Source organism: Heptranchias perlo, chromosome 41 (genome assembly GCF_035084215.1).
Source record: "Heptranchias perlo isolate sHepPer1 chromosome 41, sHepPer1.hap1, whole genome shotgun sequence".
Classification (NCBI taxonomy): domain Eukaryota; kingdom Metazoa; phylum Chordata; class Chondrichthyes; order Hexanchiformes; family Hexanchidae; genus Heptranchias; species Heptranchias perlo.
This window is the reverse complement of record NC_090365.1, coordinates 3,716,709-3,736,247: the sequence shown is the minus strand read 5'-3', so window position 1 is coordinate 3,736,247 and position 19,539 is coordinate 3,716,709. Positions and strand designations below refer to the sequence as shown.

The following is a 19,539-nucleotide window of genomic DNA, read 5'->3' as shown; positions in this document are numbered from 1 at the left end:
CAGGAGACTCCCCGCAGAAACTCAACCCCAGAACCTCTGGTCTGCTAGGCCAGTACCATAACCATGGCGTTACTGCCAACAAACGCACGGGTTTGGAATCGATTATTAGTAATGCTCACCTTCATGTAACATCGTTCTGTCCCTGTGAGATAACGGCTAAGGGAATTTCAGACGAGTAATGTCAGAAGCGAGTTGCGGGGCCGGTGGAATCTGATTGGCACTCATTAGATGAGGAGGCTAATTGGCCTGGGGGGGTGCTATTTACACCACTTCCCCTACAAGCTGTGCTTGAACAGTGGCCGGTTTAACCCCATTCCAAAATCCCAGGTGAGCCCGCGAGCAACGCCACGGGAGAGCAGCCAGTGCACGTAAATAAAGACGCGACTGTGATTTTTTTTTTCATATCTATTTAATATTACTTTTCATGGGAAAATTTTGAAATTACAAAGATCAGAATCAAACATTTTTGTGACACTTAAAATCGAAATAGAAAAAACATATCATGCTACCCCTAGAATGCAGAATTATCAAACATAAGTGAAAAAAAACACACAAAATAAAATATGCATAGTGATCTGTGTGAATATCTTACAGATTGCCTGATAGACGCAGGCCCAAGTGCTCCCTGCTTGATGTACTGAACTGTAAATTGGGTTTTGTTACAAAACCGTGTATTGTATAAATTCTCCCCTTTTTTTTTTGTTTTAAATGCTTGCTGGTATGAAAAAAACGAATTTTACAAAAACCACCACTGAAAGTTAGTTAAACGTCTCTCAACAAAGATTCCTTTTTTTTTTGGACATACAAATACAGAAGACCTAAACCTCTTTCAAACAATCAAGATTATATGCTCGATGTTGCAGCCTACTATGAATAAGAAGAAGGAGGAAAAAAAACGATAGCTTTTACTAATAATACAGAGGATCCACGGTAAAACATGATTTTTTTTTCTTTCTTTTCTCTCTCACTTTTAAGCGCGCTCCCCTCGAATGCGACGAGCAAGCTGTATGTCCTTGGGCATGATGGTGACGCGTTTGGCATGGATGGCGCACAGGTTGGTGTCTTCAAACAGGCCCACCAGGTATGCCTCGCTGGCTTCCTGTAAAAGGAGGAAAGCACCACTGGGTCACTCTTACGGCCTTATTCCCTGGCACCCCCCCCTGCATCCGCGCAAACACGTTTCTGCTCCGCCGCACGGCGTCAGAAAGAAAACAACCACGGTCGCGTTATTCTCACACAGTTCCATTCCCCACCCGCCCTCCCCATTTGATCTTAGCAACACAGCAACTATTGCACAACTGAGTTGGGTTTGCTAGGCCACTTTGGAGGACATTATAAGTAGAGGCACATCTGAAACCACTCTCTCCTACCTCGGGCAAGTAAGATATTGAATTCAGGAAGGGTGAAAGAATCTATTTCATAAATTACTCCATTCACAGTACACTACAAAAGGTTAGAAGTACCAGAATACCTGGTGCACAAGTGGCTCTACTTTGCGGGTTGCCGTTTTGGTAAAATCCACATACAGGATATGGGTGTTTTAAGTCATCGCTTCTTTATTTAAAAAGGTGAGATAAACATGTATGATAAGTGGAACGAGAAAAGGGACACTGGACTATCAGCCCAGGGATTCGCGAGTTCAAATCCAACAACAGCAAACTGGAAACTGAATTGGATAAATCTGGTAACATGTGGTCTGGCACCAGCTGGATTGTGAAAACAGCTGGATTGTTGTAAAAACACAACTTGTTCACTAATGTTCTTCATGACCTGCCACCCTTCATGTGACTCCAGTGCCACACTAGGTGTTTGCCTCTTAATACCCTCAGGGCAACTAGGCATGAGCAATAAATACTGCCTTGTCAAGCGTCCCAAGAACAAAAAAAAAGTCCATTCGGCCCATCAAGTCCAACCCTTCTGTAGACTATGAACATTCTAGCCCATCAGGCCTCCATCCCATCTATTTAATCGGAGGGAAAGTTCTGTATAAACACTGCTAGATCCCAAAGGTAATCAAGCAAAACCATCCATGCATCTTTACATTGCCACTACCTGACCCTGACATGCTGTCCCTCACCCAACAGCACAGGATTCAGAATTCCATAGAGTTCTTGAGCATCTCAGCCTATGAACCATTAATCCCATTCCTCACCAAATATTTATCCGGCTCGTATTAAAAGGAGTTAATTATCTCTGTGTTTGTTGGGAACCTGTTGGCTAGTCTTGCTTTGGGCCTATCGTACACCCGACAAAATAAACATCAGGCAAATTCAGAAAGATCACCAGAATCATAAAAGGCTTCCAACTTTAAAAGTCATATTTTGAGGAGGAAGAGAAAGCAGAACACACCAGCACTCCTTCATCCTACTGTGAATTGTTTCTACGGGAACAGCAAAGAACGGCCTCTTTTCATGTCACTTAGTCTCAATACTATGTATTTTCTGACTGTAGTTTTAGGCAGCACACACTAATCTACAACCACCTCCCCTCAAGGTTATCAAAGTAGAAATTCTTATGAGTGAGGATTTGTCAGCTGTCTGACCACAGGGGCATCACATCCAAGCCTACTCCTCACCCTTGAACTTTCCAGCAGAAGTCTTTGGATGGCAATCAGGAGCTCAGCACCCCTCATAGTTTAGGGGTGCTGAGCTCAACTGCAGTGCCTCCCCCACTCAGCTAAGTCAGCACAGACCAGGGATTGAACCTAGGATTCCTTGTCTGTGTGACGCAGTACCATATTCACCCACTAAGCCACTAGGGGAAGAATTTTTCCAGATGTTTCAATCAAACTGGGACTGCGGAGGAGAATGCGGTGGTGCGGTCTGAGCTGCGGACTTGACGTGCACAGGAGGTAGGAGTGCTCACCTGCAGAGCGCCGATAGCAGCACTCTGGAACCTCAGGTCGGTTTTGAAGTCCTGCGCGATTTCACGCACTAGACGCTGGAAAGGCAGCTTCCTGATCAGCAACTCTGTGGACTTCTGGTATCGCCTGATTTCACGCAAAGCAACAGTACCAGGTCTAAAAGATAAAAAAAGTTAGTTATTAAGTAAGTTAAAAAAAATGTGTATATATTTTCTGCATTCAGTTCTGGACACCGAACCTCGGAGGATATACTGGCCTTGGAGGGGGTGCAGCACAGATTCACCAGAATAATACCGGGACTAAAACAGTTAAATTATGAGGCAAGATTGCATAAACTAGGCTTTTATTCCCTTGAGTATAGAAGATTAAGAGGTGATCTAATTGAGGTGTTTATGATGATCAAAGTAGTTGATAGGCTAGATAGAGAGAAACTATTTCCTCTGGTGGGGGGAGTCCAGAACAAGGGGGCGTAACCTTAAAATTAGAGCTGGGCCGTTCAGGGGTGATATCAGGAAGCACTTCTTCACACAAAGGGGAGTGGAAATCTGGAACTCTATCCCCCCAAAAAGCTGTTGAGGCTGGGGGTCAATTGAAAATTTCAAAACTGAGATTGATAGATTTTTGTTAGGTAAGGGGGTATTAAGGGTTACGGAACCAAGGCGGGTAGATGGAGTTAAGATACAGATCAGCCATGATCTAACTGAATGGTGGAACAGGCTTGAACGGCTGAATGGCCTACTTCTATTCCTGTTACTATCAGCATGAAGAGCCGTTGAACCTTTCTGAGCTGATATTGGAGTTTCGATATGCTTTCAGCTGTCCAAGCCATGCAAGCTTACACTTTTTGTGCAAAATTATTTCTGGTACTGATTTAACTTTCCTAAATTAAGTGTACATTTTAGCAGGAATAAGTACTTTAAACTCACCCAGCATTCTCCTTACAGATACCGACGGACCCTGCATCTGCACTCTCTTATTATTTAAATGCACCAATGCTTTCTACAGTCAATTCCATATCAATACTGTCCCAGAATGACGCTGGATTCTCAAAAGTGTCACATATTTTAAGGCAGCGGATGCAAGTAACACAACAGCTCATGTCCACCTAGTCTTTGTAATTGTGAGGTGTATTTCTTCCAATAGAGGCTTCAAAGTGAATTTCTAGTGTAAACAGGGGTGTAAAATCCAACAGGTCCCTCCCTTGTTAATCTTTCCCTCCTTGTGTGTCATGGGTGTGTAAAGGTAGTGAGAGTGAATTGAACTGCACTTATGGCACTAGAGGGAATGCTATTTACACAACTAACAGAGCTACTAGTGGCAGAAACTCAGTATTTCAGCATTAACATGCCAGGAGCAGCTGAACATTTTGACACTGTCCTGAGTTCACACTGAAGTGGAAAGCTGGTTTGTGATTATGTTCCTTTTCATAATGGACAGTCTTTAGGAAAAGAAACTCGATCTCGTTCTCCCATCGGCTCAGTGGGTTTTATCCAGTGTGTAGCTCAGCCACACAGACCAGAAAGGTCTTGTGCTTGATCCCCAGTCTATGCTGAACGAGATCAGCCAGGACTCAAGAGCTGCAAAGATCAGCCAGAGTTCCCACTACTAACCGCTAGTCAGAGACAACTGCAGGAAATGGAGGCATTGGGAGACAGCAGGTTAGCTGCGAAGCCTTCACAGTTGACTATGCCACCAATACTCATCAACCAGGTCCATACATGAAAAACAGCAACTTACACAAAACGCCAAGAGGCAACCAGCGCCCAAGGAACTGTAACCCAGCAATGAGTTAAGCCTTCAGTGATGAAGAGGAGAAAATTGAAGAACAAACAGACCCCTAGAACTAAGAATATAGTACTTGTTGGATACCACTATTTATACACCTATGTTGCAAGACCAAGGTCTCTCAGTGATGCTCCAATACTGACCAGTCATAGAAAGTTTTTTTTTATGTTGACAAGAGAATCACGTGGAAAATTTAAACATGGATTTTTACTAGGTTCAAATTTCCTGTGTGAATCAAAACTTACTCTCGTCGTGGGGCTGAAGTGAATCACCAGTATTGGCAGAGCCGTGTTGCCAAAGAACTGGGCGTATCAGCGATGGTACCTGGCACTGCCACCTTGCTCAAGAGCGCCCCCTAATGCCAATTTTTCCAATTCTGACACCAGTCATCCTGGGTCCTCTGTGAGAAAGCCTGACAATTTTTAATTTTAATTTAGGGCCAGGTTTTGTGCTGGTGACCCTCACCCTGTCGGAACTGCGTTAAGACGGCCCCAAGCTCATCTCATGTAGGACCTATGCAGCCATCAGACAGACGAGGCTCTCAGTCTGAGCCGCTTTTGAAGCCAAAAGTGGAGGACCAGTGTCTAATGCATCGTGCCACCCAGCTTTCCTCTTCCCCCCCCACTCATGGTGTTTAACAATGTGCAGGTCCACTGGAGGCCAAACATGGAGTTAGAAATAGGGAAACTGATGTTGAGTAGACACTTTAACAGGCATCTTTACAGGTGAATTATGCTTTCTCCACTAAAACATTAGGGTGTTTATCTCCCAAACAAAGCAAAAGCAAGATAAATGAAAGTGGTATAAACATTGTGGAATATCCCCACACTATACCCCTCCTTTCAAAATGAAGTAAGTGGGATCCAAGATCAAAAAATGAATATGAAACCTGCCTGTAACGATGGGGTTTCTTCACACCGCCAGTGGAAGGGGCACTCTTACGGGCTGCTTTGGTAGCAAGCTGCTTACGTGGGGCTTTGCCTCCAGTGGATTTACGGGCAGTCTGCTTTGTACGAGCCATTTCAAGGAGTTTTCACACCGAGATGCTGTGAAGAAAGCAAAAGCAGAGAATATTAAAAGAGGGCAAATGCAACATGGTGAGTAAAAGAGAAACATCCAAAACCCTGGAAAGAAGTGAGAGATAGTGCAAAAGTTATCTTCGGTTGCCCTGGGAGACACTAGCAGGGTCAGAGAGGAACTGATGGGAATACAAGACATGAGCAGATCCGAAAATGGAACTGACCCAAGACTAAAAACTCAATGTATAAGGTACGGAGTTATGAATGGCTCACTGGGAAAAGCTTCAAAATGGAAAATTGCAGGTTCGAATCCCAGTGCCGCCTTCACTCGTAGGAAACTTGCATTGTGTCAGCTTCAACAATTCTTGACATGGCCATCAGGTGGCGTTCTGCGCATCAAAACGAAATGAGCAGTCCTCACGTTTGACTCGTTGGCACTGGTTAAATTGCTCAAGATTCGTACTATTGAGCAAAGCTTTGAAATAAGCACTCGCCGGGGTGGGGGGGGGTGAAACTGTTTTGCCACTTTTCCTACTTAAACATTGCTTTAATCTTATTTGACTCCAAACACAAAAAATAGGTAAAATGCTATTAGTTGCTAAATCTATATGCAAAAATCGGGGTGGGGGGGGTCACATTGTATTAATTTGCAAGTCTTCCTCGTTGGTTCAATCGAAGGAACTTCTTTGGAGAGAAATTCATGTAATTCTCTAAATCAAAGCATGCATGCAAAGATCCTCAACTCAAATAGCTGAAAACTGATAGTCATATCTCTAAGCTTTTACATAAACAATTCAACTTCATATTACTGCAAAGTACAGCTGGTCTTTTCTTTTAAAAAAAAAGTAGGCTTTTCTTATAACTACACCTTATATGTAGTAAATGGGCAATTCAGACGAAATTTCTTTCGCAAACAGATTATCATTTGGAACAAACGGCCAGTACAGGGAACTGTAAGGGTTTCAAAAAGGAGACAGTTCTTGTATCTGAAGGCACCGGTGGCGAATATGTTTATTAGGTGTTAAGAGATGTCTTACAAGAAAGACTAGAAGGGCAGAGTAGATGGACCCACGGATTTCTCCTGCTTGAAACAGTTTGCCATACGTGATGCAATATAACGTACTAACGTTAAGAGCACAAAATGTTGATCGTCTTTTATAAAACCAAACAATTAAAGTTCCCTCTTCAAAGTATGAAGTCCCTCTGTTAAAACAATTTTTAAAATGCTTCACACAAGTTCAACAGACACTCGATTTCTCTGCTGCAACTGAAAATTATTCCACTGTCCAACGTGGCACGAATTTTTAGGACTGTTCCCAGATTCTAAGTTTTTAAAAAAACAAAACTCCACATTCTGAACGTTGGCAGAATTGTACTGAGCGCCTTCCCATGGGACAGAAAAATAAGCTCCCACAATTAACTGGTTTGAAGTTAACATTCTCAAAAAGTTTAATGGCTCATAGTGCGGACAAAAGTATTTTCAATGGAATTCTCACGTAACCTAGGCAGAAACTGCATTCTTGCCAAACCAGGAAGGAAGGGCGTGCCAAGCTGGTCCGCGACCAAAAACCCTCTCCGCCACAAGACAAGCCTGTCTGCTTCCCACCAGGCAAACTTGAGCGTTTTTGCATAACTTTTGGTGACAAGATCGTTATATTTCGTTTACAAAACAACCAACGATTCAGTTTTGCTACATCGATTTGTTTCCAACTGCACGGGGGGGGGGGGGAAATAAATTCGCGTTTATCTAACTTCACAAATTGCAATAAACATTTTCCCCCCCCAAAAAAGTTTTTTTTTTACACTTTGGGGGCAATCTAAATAAGACGCCTGCATCTATTAAATTGATTCAGCGTAATTTAACGCTAAACTTGTGCAATCCCTTCCACCTCTATTGTTATTAATGCTGGAGTCCTGGGGAATACCCAGTTTGTCTGCATCAGCTGATCCGCAGCGGACGAATGGGACCTTGGGAGCTGTAGTTCAACCCGCGCATGCCCCTGGCTGCGGGAGCGGGAGAGGGAACTACAGCACCCAGAGTGCACGGCGACCAGCCGCGCCTGCGTGCTTCCCTCCTCCTCCCAGTCCATCAACACGCCCGCCCCGCACGATGATTGACAGCGCCCCCCTCATACATATGTAAATTTTTAAAAAAACCCGGGCCAATCGCGCGAGGGGCTGCCAGCCGGACCCGTGACCACGGCCACACCCCCCCCCACCCCCCAGCTGACTGACAGCCGCGGCCGCCAATGGGGGGCGGCGGGAGCCGGCGCCGGCGGTCCAATCCGCGGCGGGGACGGGGCGGGGCTTGCTCTCAAGTTCGGTTGGCCGGCGCGCAGGCGAGAGCGAGAAACATGAAGGCGCTGCGAAAGCCGAAGCGAAAAAAGGGGGGGAAGAATCGACTGCGGCGGGAGCGGAAAAAAAAAACCCACCACAAACTCTCCGATAGCCACCGATCCCTCTCAGAATCGGGAAAAAAAACAGTCTTTAAAGTTCCTGACCATATTCGCAAAGCCGATTTCGGGCGCCTTTTATTTTATTTCGTTAACCGGCCTTTTTTTTTCGCTGTTTTATTCCCTTCCCTTCAAACGAAGGGCCCTTTTTTTTTCCCTCTCCACTCGCGACTGGGCGGATTTTTTTTTTCCTCTCGAATCTTCTCGACGGTTTTCTTTTCCCCCCCCCCCCCACCTTCGCCTCGCTCTCCCCACCGAAAAGTTGAACTTTTTTTTCAAAAAAAAACTGCCAGAAGTTGAGAGGAAGCTGGCGGGAAAGGTAAGGACGGGGTTAGGGGCGAGGGAGGACGGCGCCGGCCGGTGAAAACCTTACCTTTTTCGAAGGAAAAGCCAAAAGAGAAGCGAGTCAGGTCTGACACAGACAAAGGGCCGTCGGTCTCTGGGACTGATTAAAATGGCGGCCGCGGGGCGACAGGCCCACAATGCACCGCGCCCACTCAGGGCATCAATAGACAAGAGCAACAACTTGGCCAACTTGCCCAACTTTCTGGTTGGGTTTTCCTATTTTGGCGCTTATTCTCATTTAGTGTGGGCCCCCTCACCACCCCAATCTTTTTTTTTTTAACCATGCCACCAGCTAATAAGTCAACCAAATTTCTCCCCCCTCTTTTTTTTTTTTATTATTGCCTTGCAAACTCTTCACCCGCCAACGCGACGTCGTGTTTTTGCTGCCCGCTTTCCCTAAAATGGGTTTGTTTTCGCTGTGCCCTTCCAACCGCCGCAGTTTTCGTTTGTCGAGGGTTTGTGTTTTTTTTTGTTGAGAAATCGGGGAGGGGTCGGTCGACGTGTCGTCTAAACAGGATTTGATGACCTTGACGGGCGCTTGCCGCGGGGCGTGCCGACGTCGTGAAGCCCTTCGCTCGGCCGTGGCGCGTAAAAAATGCAAAAACCGACAGAGATTTTATTCTCGGTGAATGTTTGTGTTATGGGAGATTAAAGTGGGCAATTTTCTTGTAGCCGTTAATTGCGGTTATTTTTGTGCCGCAGATGTTTCGTAGTTGTACCAGGAACACTCGCCTAACAAGGAGACTCTTCAGCATGATGTCAATACCCTTTTTACACACTTTCTAAGTCAAACGATTTATTGTGACTTTTTCTATGGGTCAATCCCATCCCAGGCGCAGTTTCGTTCTGCGGTCTTGTACGCTAAAGTTTTGCGTGCATTATATGGTTTGCCTAGCACCGTGGAGAGAACATGCCACTTTCCAGAAATATATTTGTAATATTGATTGAATTATACTTAGCTTTGATACAAATAGTAGTTTACATAGCGTTCTCGTACCTCCAATGGAGGAGCGTAGCGCTCACATTCGGAACGCCAACGTTCTTGAATAGAGTTTGAGCTCTTTTGAGGGGTGCGTTTGCTAACTTTTAGCTGCAAGATGGAAAACGTCCATCTGAGCAGGAAGAACAAGACCAAACCCACCTGTAAAAAGAGCGCCTCCTGATGGCCACCTATGGAATTGCACTTTTCAAAATTAATTAATCATTGAGATCTACAATTGTGTAGATATGAGCACTTCCCACCTAATTCTATAATTGTTAATTAAATAATGTTGCATAGTCCACTTAATTGCACAAGAATCTAAAATCTCATTTTTTTTGCGGGGGGGGGGGTGCTATTATTTAACCACAACTTTTAACAATGCTTACTTGTTAATCTCCAGTATTGCACACGGGGATTGAAAACCAAACATAGTCTATGGGTGAAGTAGGTTTAGAGAGCAAGAGATAATTGGGGTGGGGGGAGGGGCAGATATCATTCAGCCCCCATTTTAAAGTCCTACATTCTATATTTTTTATATTGCCATTATAAATTCACAATCCACATTTCTAATGGGAACTGCCTATGTAAACTTGTTATGCTACAATTAGATCTGATGGTGGTGCTGCAGTGCCTCCACTGGCAGGAGGGTGTAATTGCAGCATGACAAATTTTACATGTGCAATTTCCATTATAAATATGGACATTGGAATTTATAATGGTAAAAGTTGGCAGGATGTGTAGCATTTTTAATATATAGATATTTTAACAATTTATTGGCAAAAACCATTTGGCCTACAGGTTGACTTCCATACTCTCAACTAAATATTTTGTCACCTGGATCTAACCAGCATCAGTGAAAATCCCATGGACTCAAGAAAGCAGCAGAATATAGGAGTTCAAAACATGTTTTGTTAAAAAAAAATCGATTGGGAAGTCAATCAATAGTATTATGTATGCTTTAATTGAGAAATAAGTATTTGGTATTTTGTCTCTTATGTATGTTGCCTATTTGGTTATACTTTTTTATTGCAAAATGGATTCTAATCTCTTAAATATCACCTATATAACTGCCTGAAGTCCTATGCTTCAATAAGCCCCAATGTTATATAGTCAGCTCACACTGATGATGTTACTAGATGGTGGCTAAATGTTTATTCTCAGGGGTTATGATGTGACATTGACCTTCCATTGTGTAACAGTCTGTAGTCTCGTTATTATGCAGTTACGGAGGTGCTGTATATAAAACGTGGCCTGAAATTTGCACCCCAAAAGTATCATAAAGGATTGGAACGATATTCGTCAGAAGAGGAGTAACTCAATGTATGAACCTGATTTAATTGATCCCTACTTCAGAGATCTCATGAGTTACTGTGTAAACCATAAACAGATTTGAAATTCAAATATTCCTACCAAAATGATACGTTCCAATATTGTTGGTTTGGTTCAGTCCTTCAACCACCCTTCTAGATGTTTTTCTGTGCTTATAATTCCAATGTGGATGCCAAATCTAATAATAATTGGATTGAGGAGCAGCCGTGAGTGATGGCTAGATCTTCTGGAACTACCACCTGTTGGATTTCAATGGATTTCTACTGGTAGAGGATTAAAGACTCAACGCTTGTTCTTCAGCAAACTCCAAAAATAAGTATGGCCTGGAGCCAACCTCCTTCCTACATCTCCCACACTGATAGGTTGTCGGTAGACCTGCCTTGGAGCCATGTTGAAATTGGAGATGTCACGGCTGAAGTGGAAACATGGCAGCAGGCGGCAATAGGAGACAATCCGAAATGCATAGAACTTAATACAAATCCAATTATATTCTTACTATGTTTTGGTTTCAGTTCAAAAAAAATACACACATTTTGCCCACTTTTGTAATGCTCATCAACATCTGTTCTGTTTTACAAAAAACTTGTGAAACACTGGAATGATAGAAGCAAAAGTCTTCATTATGGAGAAGTTTAGCTATGGGGAACTATTGGATAGGCTGGGGTTGTTTTCTTTGAAACAAAGGAGGCTGAGGGGAGGTTTAATTGAGGCATATAAAATTATGATAGGATTAGATAGATCCTCCCTATCCACCCTGACCAGGGCTATAAATTTAAAGTGATTGGTAGAAGGATTAGAGGGGAGCTGAGGAAATATTTTTCCACCAGAGGGCGGTGGGGGTCTGAACTCACTGCCTGAAAGGGTGGTAGAGGCCGAAACTCTTAAATCATTTTAAAAAGTACATGGATGTGCACTTGAAGTGCCGTAACCTACAGGGTTATGGACAAAGTGCTGGGATTAAGCTGGATAGCTGTTTTTCGGCCAGCACGGACACGATGGGTTGAATGGCCTCCTTCTGAGCTGTAACTTTCTATGATCTATGTCAGAGAAGCTTGTATTTTTATATTTTAAATAGGTTGGTGGAGGTCTCCTAAATGACTGATCAAGTTTATCAGGCGAGTTAGAGCCTTGCCGATTAGACAAATTCCAGGTTCAATTTCCCCCTGTCTTTGTTGGCTTAGCTAATCATAGCTGGGATGGCAGTAGAGGTGACTTAGGGAGGGGGAAATCTGATCACTATCCATTGCCCACTGCTGGTAGTGGATGTTTGACAAAGACCATGATGATCAGCTGCGCTGCACTACCCTCTACAGCTGAATATTTGAATAGCCTGTCGACGGTCACTATCGAGACTCTCTTGAATAATGGCCACCTAGTTGAGGTATCAGAGGGTGGCTGGTGCTTATGAAACTACCAAGCACAGAGTCAACACCTTCAGGAGCAAAGAAGGTTAAATCTGAATCCTTTGTTTCGTTGCTAGATGTGAGAATAAGGCTATTGGAATTGATTCAATTCCTTATTCTTGAGGAATAAAATATAAAAATACACCTCACCACCTTCAGAACATGGTCCATGTAAATCAAGAAATGATAATGGGATACAAACAGTACCAACTATCCCATAACATTCCATTAAGTGTAATGTGAAAATGTCATGAGCCAAAGTACAGTAGCAGATGTAAATTAGAGATCTGGGGTATGAAGATTTATACTTGTGTAAGAAAACTGATGATATTCCCTTCAAGACTTCGTTGCTATGGGTCATCAAAAGCGTTCACAATAGCGGCTGCTTAAGAAAGCAAGATCGCAGCTGAACAGAAATGAAATTAAATCAAATCCAGTGTCTAATTAGCAGGAGGAAGGGACTAATAATCCATTGAATGTGAGTTCAAATCCCACCATTGTAGTTTTGAGAATTTTGAATTCAATTTTTAAAATAAATAAATCTGGAACTAAAAAGCTGGTACCAGCAAAAGTGACCATGAAGCTGGCGGATTGTCATTAAAAACCCAACTGGGTCACTAATGTTCTTTAGGGAAGGAAATCTGCAATCCTTATCCAGTCTGACCTGTATGTGACTCCAGTGTCACATCAACGTGGTTGATTCTTAATGGCCCTGTGAAGTGGCCTAGTAAGCCACTAGTTATCAAAAAACTGCACCACCTTCTCAAGGGTGATGCCCATATCCCGATAATGAATTTTTAAAAAACAAGAATAAAGTACATCAGCCCGAATGGACTTCTTACATTGAAGTTGTAATTTCTATCCTGGGTATTGTTGATAATTGATAAACCAGCCTAGCTCATTAATAGGATCTGGAGTATAGAGAGGTTGTTATGAAATCATTATTATGGTGTTGTCCATTCATGACTGCCTGGGTTCCAGAATGGTACCCTCAGTGCCCTATCCTTCTGAGCAGTTAAATTTTTCCCGAACTTACTAATTTTGCCTCGCCAACACTGATCACCTCTCTGAAGCAGCAACTCCCTTAAAGGGGCATCATACCAACTCTGTCTTCTGCTTAGATATAACTTCACTGGCTGCTCAACACACAGCAGCCCACTTCCTTGTCCATACATGGCTAGACAATCGTAGCATGAAGACTAACACCACACACACAAAAGGGAATCCCATTAGTCAAAGGATGACAAACTACGAAGGGAGCAAGTAAATTGGTTGACCTAGATACTCCCTCCCCGACTGCACAGTGAAAGGTGATGGTATTGGGGCAAATGGGAACCAACGAGAGGAGAGATTGCCGTAAGGAGCAAGGTACTGAAGTCAGCACAGATGTTGAAGATGAAGACAACAAGCCCAGAATTACTCCACACTGGCCACTTTGTGGTTTGCTGTTTCCCCCGCTCGTTCTCTGGACCATGAGCCACTATGGTCAATGTCCATTCAGTAGCGAGGCCTGTTCTCTTCACCCTCATGGGTCAAGCCATGACTGCACCCCAGACTGGCCCTGGATTGTCTATGTAATTCTTTTTGTGTGGCTTGTATATGTAAACTAATCCTACTATCGTTAGATCCACTCACGCATACTGGCTTCTGCTGCGGATCTGAGTTTCTTCTTCACCCCATCTCCCGCTTCATCTGTTTCCTAAAGCATTTGCCATTCTTATGGCCTTTTACCTCCCATATTTTCAGCGACCGTGCCCTTTGAGTTCCCCACCCCACTTGAAATCATTGCCAATCCAGACTCAAGCCCTACATGAACAAGCCCTCCTGCTTCCTTCTGCTTGACCTTGCTGCTGTCTCTCCCAGTGCAACTGCCTCTTTCCCCATTCCTGGCAAACATCCTGCCCAGTCTGTTCCCCTAGGAGTTCATCTCTATCCCACAATCCTTTTTTACCAACCTCTCTCCCAACATGTGGTCTCCAATCATGGTGATCTGGTGCCCTGTTCACCTTCCAGAATGTTTACTTCTTTGCGAATAAGGCCCTCCCCATCCACAACATCACCTTGGTTGAGTCTGTCGATATCCTGGACATGATTAAACCTGAACCACTGACGGTGACTATCCCTCACAGAACCACCCAACCCTAGTACATTTCACCAGGTTCCTTCTCCCAAATTTCTGTGATGACCGTGTGGCTCTGATTATCAGTCCCATGGCCTTTCTCCCTGCTCCTGTGCCATAACCTCGTTTGAGCAGATTCCATCATTTTCTTGATTCTCAGTGATTCTGATCTTCACCTTGATTTTCATTGCCCTCTATCCACCTTTATCCCTGCCTTTACTCACCTTCACTCTACACATCCATTCTACTGCCAATTGCTAGACCTTGCCATCATATGACACCTCACTACCTCTGAGGTTTTGATCATTGACAAGGGCAACTCTGATCAAATGCTCTTCTCCCCTAACATCTCCATCTCCCTCTCCAATTAAAACCCCACAACCCTTGCCCCCCACTTGTAGAAAAAAATAACTTCCAGCTCGCATACAAACCCACACTCTACTTCCAACTTGCTCTCTTTGACTGCCCACCTGCCACAACACGGTTGCCTTTGTGGATTTTTTGAATGGCCTCCTTGGTTTCACATTAGACACCCACTCAACCCAGTCTCCTACTCCTGGTATTCCATCAGTACATTTCACACCCTCAAATCTGGCACACAATTGGCCTGGTCATTCACCACCAGATCACACAGCTATCCTTGTCTTAGTGTTCACTGATATCAGTAAAGTTATTGCTGTCCTCATTACTATTCTCATAAAGCCCTGCCATTCTCTCTACTACCTCATCTCTAATCTCCTTTTGCTCTCTAAGGGTCTTGAATGTATCACCATGTGCTTATCTCTATGTGACCTGCATCCTATCCTACACTAAATCCTATTACCCCTCTTCTCACAGACCTCTGCTGGCTCCCTAGTCCCTAATGCATTGAAATAAAAAAGTCCTCATTATTGTTTGAAAATCCTTCCATGGCCTCTCCCCACCCTTCCTCTGCAACCTCTTCCAGCTGAATGTTCCAGCCCATGACATCTAATCTTCCAACAGTGGCCTCAGTGTCTGTCTTTCCTCCACTTCACCATCAGTGTCAGACCTTTCAGATGTCAACATCCTACTCTCGAACTTTCCTCCTACCTGCAAAAGCTTCCTCAAAATCTGTGACTTTGACTACATCTTCAGCCACTTCCCCTAATGCTTCTATTGCTACGTTTCCGTTCCAGATCTTACACGACTTAACAGTTAGATCTTTTGTCAATATTCCTTCTAAAGAAGTTCCAGAATCATCCCAGAATGGGAATTTCCAACCCAATTGGTTGCATTGGCTAAAAACGATCAATTGCAAAGAACTGTTCCGTACATACTTTCAATCTCACCTGTTCACAAGTTTGAGCAAGGAACCACCTATAATGTTTCTGTTGGGTGGCAACGTTTGTACCCCAGTCACTCCATGTATGGCACTGTGAGGTCACTGCTGTCATGAGCACTATTGTGAGATCATCGTTGCCACAATTGTGTCATTGTTGTCCTGGGGTTATGAGATCATTGTTGCAGCAACCATGGGGCTATTATGGTGTTATTATGAAATCATTGTTCCCATGACGACAGGTCATTCTACCATTGCAGTACTAAAAGCCATTGTGGCCATGACAGTATTATGGGGTCATTAGTGCCTCAATAGTACGTGAGGTTATTGCTATCTTGACATCAGGACAAAATACCTAAATTGACTGGGGAAAATGGGTGCTGTCAGCAATTAACATAGTTCTGTTGGAGTAGATAAAATTGTTAAGAGTAACTGCAATTCCTTAGCTCCCCCAGTGCTGCCATCCTCCTACAGCCTACAGGCTTTTAAAGCTCGGTAGCACCTAGTTACTTCTCGATTTACCCTTTCTCTCCACCTTGATGAGATACTGCAGTATTGGCCTTGGCCATTTGACTGTTTTTTCAATTTAAAAAAAATGGTGTGTTTTAGTGTAATTGTACAGAACTAACTTCAGGACAGAAAGAAGGGAGTTTGTTCAATTGAGAAGGGGTTGAAGTATTCTGATTATAGTAATTTACTGCACCAGTGGTGTTGGGTTCAACTTCATTCAAGACAGCTAATGGATGGAAGTGGGGGTTGACTTTAGCGGTTCATGATCCAGAGAGTGGAGCTGAGGGAAATGGAAGGTCATAGGATGGCTGGTGTGCTGTAATCCCGGGCTTCTTGTCTTCATCTTAGCATCTGCTATGACGTCAATGCCTTGCTCCTCTAGGCTATTTCTCTTCTCTTGTTGGTTCCCACTACTCTCCTGACAGCTTCATCTTCTACAGTGCAGTTGTACTGTTAATAGGGTGATCCTACAGAAATGTAATTAAAAATTTATATTTGTATGTCGATATATATAAAAGTTTTGGGTCTAGATGCTGCATTTCAAAGTGTCAAAGCTACATTTAACAAACTGGAGTTAGAAGTTTACAAGCACTTTTCAATCAGCAAACCTTCCCCTCAGCAAAAAGCAATTAAATGCTGATTCGTTAGCTGCAGGCTGTGTTTCCTTGTAGCATTAGATTTTGTGACCTTACAAGGAGAGTACACTTTAACAGAATACAGAATGTGTTGCTGCTTCTATTGGCAGAAAGCAGCTAATACTCCAATTCTCCGTGAGCAATACCATGTGAAATCTGGGAGACCATTTCTTTCTAAAGTGTAACAGCAGTGACATGGTTGGAATCATTCTACTGCTTCTAATATTGCCTAAACTGGCCAGTCTACAAACAAGACTTCTCTCTAGTTAGCCAACATACGGACAATTTCTCTGTGTCGGTTCACAAACTAGATTTTAGTTTTCTTTAATCTTTTAATCAGAGCAGATGGTAGTGGTTAGAATGAAGGCTACATACATAATATGAACATTCTGTGCAGATGGTTGTCCGAGGCATAACTGAACTTGGTTTCTTTCATTGTTGTGTGAAACATCAAATCATTCAACTGAATTTTCTATACTTACACTCCAGCATCTTGACTTCACTCCTTTTGTACAGGGTACTTTAAAACAAAGATGGCACAATAACAATGCCCAGATCTTTTAAAGTAGGTTCAGTTAAATTCCTTTCCAAAATGATCCTTTGACATTAATGTACTGGGGCTCCTCCTTTTCTTGGCTATAAACAACATTGCAGCAGCGAGCTTTTACTTGGAAGGAGTGTTCCGTTGCTGTCCTTTAGTCAGGAAAACAAGGCAGTATCCAGATGCTGCTACCCCTCCCCTAGGTGCCGAGAAGAAACTTGGCTCTCAATTGCAAGCTTTGACGAAGTACATGAAGAATTGTACTTTGATCTCTACACCTTCACTAGCAGAGAAGACTTTTGGTGTTCATGATAAGCACTAAGCAGAATCTTCGAGCTAGGACTCTGCTTGATTGCAGGCCAAGTCTCCCACTCAATAATACAAGCCAGATCCCTCACCCAAGTTCTCCAATTGGTTGGCATTTTATCTAGGCTTAGTAATAAATTTAATGACATACTTTAGGGCATGTACATTCAGTCACCAGGAAGTTTAACATAGTGGGTAGGAGTTTGGACAAAACTACTATATTTTGGCAATCTGTCATGCTACATAATAGAGTGGCAAGATCACAGTAAAAGTATGGACGCAAAAAGTTCAAAGCCTATCGGACTTTACTTCAACTCACCCAGCCGAGCATCCAACTGCATTTCAAACTATCCTTAGTTGGTAGATTATTCCAAATGTTTATCACCCTTTGGACCAACATCAAACAACTACATCATTTCCCTCTTCCTGAATTTCCTCGAGGGTTATCCGGATCAACTGGCATAACTTTGACAGAAACCCCAAATAAGTAGTATAAACGAGGTTTTCCGCCAAAGTTATGGTGGCCGATTGGGAGAACGGCCAGAGGAAGTTCCTGGCACCAGTGTTCAGGTTGGGCTGTGATCAGCACTTGTTATTTTCCACATTTAGTATATTTTCCAAACGACCCCGAGTTACAACTGCTCTTCCGTATGAAGTGGACCTCAGGCCCCAGCTGGATTGTCCAGTTCAGGGTAGGAATCTCCATCCATCTCAATAATGGGAGATCTCCATCACATTCTGCACTTGGGAGACAGGTTTGTGTCGACAGTCCTTCAGTGAGCTTCTTAATTTGATTTTTCAAGTGCATTCACATCTTAATTTTATGAAGCCATTGTATGAATAGGTGTGACTATACAATTAACTAAATTCACATTTTGTGAGGTTATTTATGAAAGTGTATACACATTTTATGAAGCTCTTGTATATATTAATTGCACAGTGCTTTTGGGAGGGGTGTGTTGATACGTCTAGGCATCCTGGCATAACTATGCGTGCACTCGAAGCAATGTGGCTAAGGGTTGAGGCAATTTGTTTGGTCTTGGTTTCTGTTCCGTAAATTTCTGATCTGAAGCATGCTATCATAGGAATGTCAAGTCAATTCAAAGGCTCCACAGGGGGCAGAGACTGGCAGACGGTGAAGGCTGGGAGAACACCAACTAACTCTCACTGCCAGCCTCCCATCTTACACCCTCCATAAACTTGAGCTCATCCAAACCTCTGCTGCCTGTATCCTAACTCGCACCAAGTCTTGTTTACCCATCACTCCTGTGCTCGCTGATCTACATTGGCTCCCGGTCTGGCAGCACCTCGATTTTAAAATTCTCATCCTAGTTTTCAAATCTCTCGATGACCTCGTCCCTCTCTACCTATAAATTCCTCCAGCCCTACAACCCTCCGAGATCTCTGCACTCCTCCAATTTTGGCCTCCTGCATCCCTGCTTAATCGCTCCACTATTGGCGTCCATGGCTTCAGCTGCCTAGGCCCTAAGTTTTGGAATTCCCTCCCTATACCACTTTCTCCTCCTTTAAGACGCTCCTTAAAACCTACCTCTTTGACCAAGCTTTTGGTCACCTGTCCTAATATCTCCTTATGTGGTTTGGTGTCATATTTTGTCTGATAATGTTCCTGTGAAGCACCTTGGGATGTTTTACTACGTTAAAGGCGCTATATAAATGCAAGCTGTAACTGCACAAACGTCAACTGCAATCTCGCACAATGCCCAGTGCTAACAATCCCCACGTCTCCAAAACCCCCATCCAGACTGGCTGCGGTGTCAGTACTTTGTTTAAAAATACATAGGACTCTGGTCTGTAAATATGCAAAATTCAGTAGTTTTTAAAAAAGAGGTACTCCCAGCAAAGACACCCTGCCCAGTGACAACAAAGCAAGTCTCTTCACAAAACACATATCTGCTATGCTCTATGAAGAAGTCATTTAGGGGATCATA

At 43.4% G+C, this 19,539-nt stretch overlaps 2 protein-coding genes across 4 annotated transcripts in view; one reads left to right on the top strand and one right to left on the bottom strand.

The window, feature by feature from the left end:
• Nucleotides 1-674: 674 nt before the first annotated feature.
• h3f3c (H3 histone, family 3C) lies at nt 675-8,601 on the bottom strand. Its single transcript, XM_067974926.1, has 4 exons — nt 8,494-8,601; nt 5,542-5,694; nt 2,866-3,019; nt 675-1,099 (listed from the first exon to the last, which is right to left on the bottom strand). Exons 2-4 carry the CDS (start codon nt 5,667-5,669, stop codon nt 971-973), a joined length of 411 nt encoding a protein of 136 aa, XP_067831027.1. The 5' UTR covers nt 5,670-5,694; nt 8,494-8,601; the 3' UTR covers nt 675-970.
• LOC137305956 (uncharacterized) overlaps nt 8,000-19,539 on the top strand; it is a 22,428-nt gene continuing 10,888 nt past the window's right edge. Inside the window, exons 1-2 of one of the 3 annotated variants that reach the window (XR_010958792.1) lie at nt 8,000-8,439; nt 10,246-11,320. The gene's annotated coding sequence lies outside the window, so the exon portion shown is untranslated. Of the gene's footprint in view, nt 8,440-9,167; nt 11,321-19,539 lie in introns of those variants that run through there. The other 2 variants (XR_010958791.1, XM_067974925.1) reach the window with 2 other exon arrangements.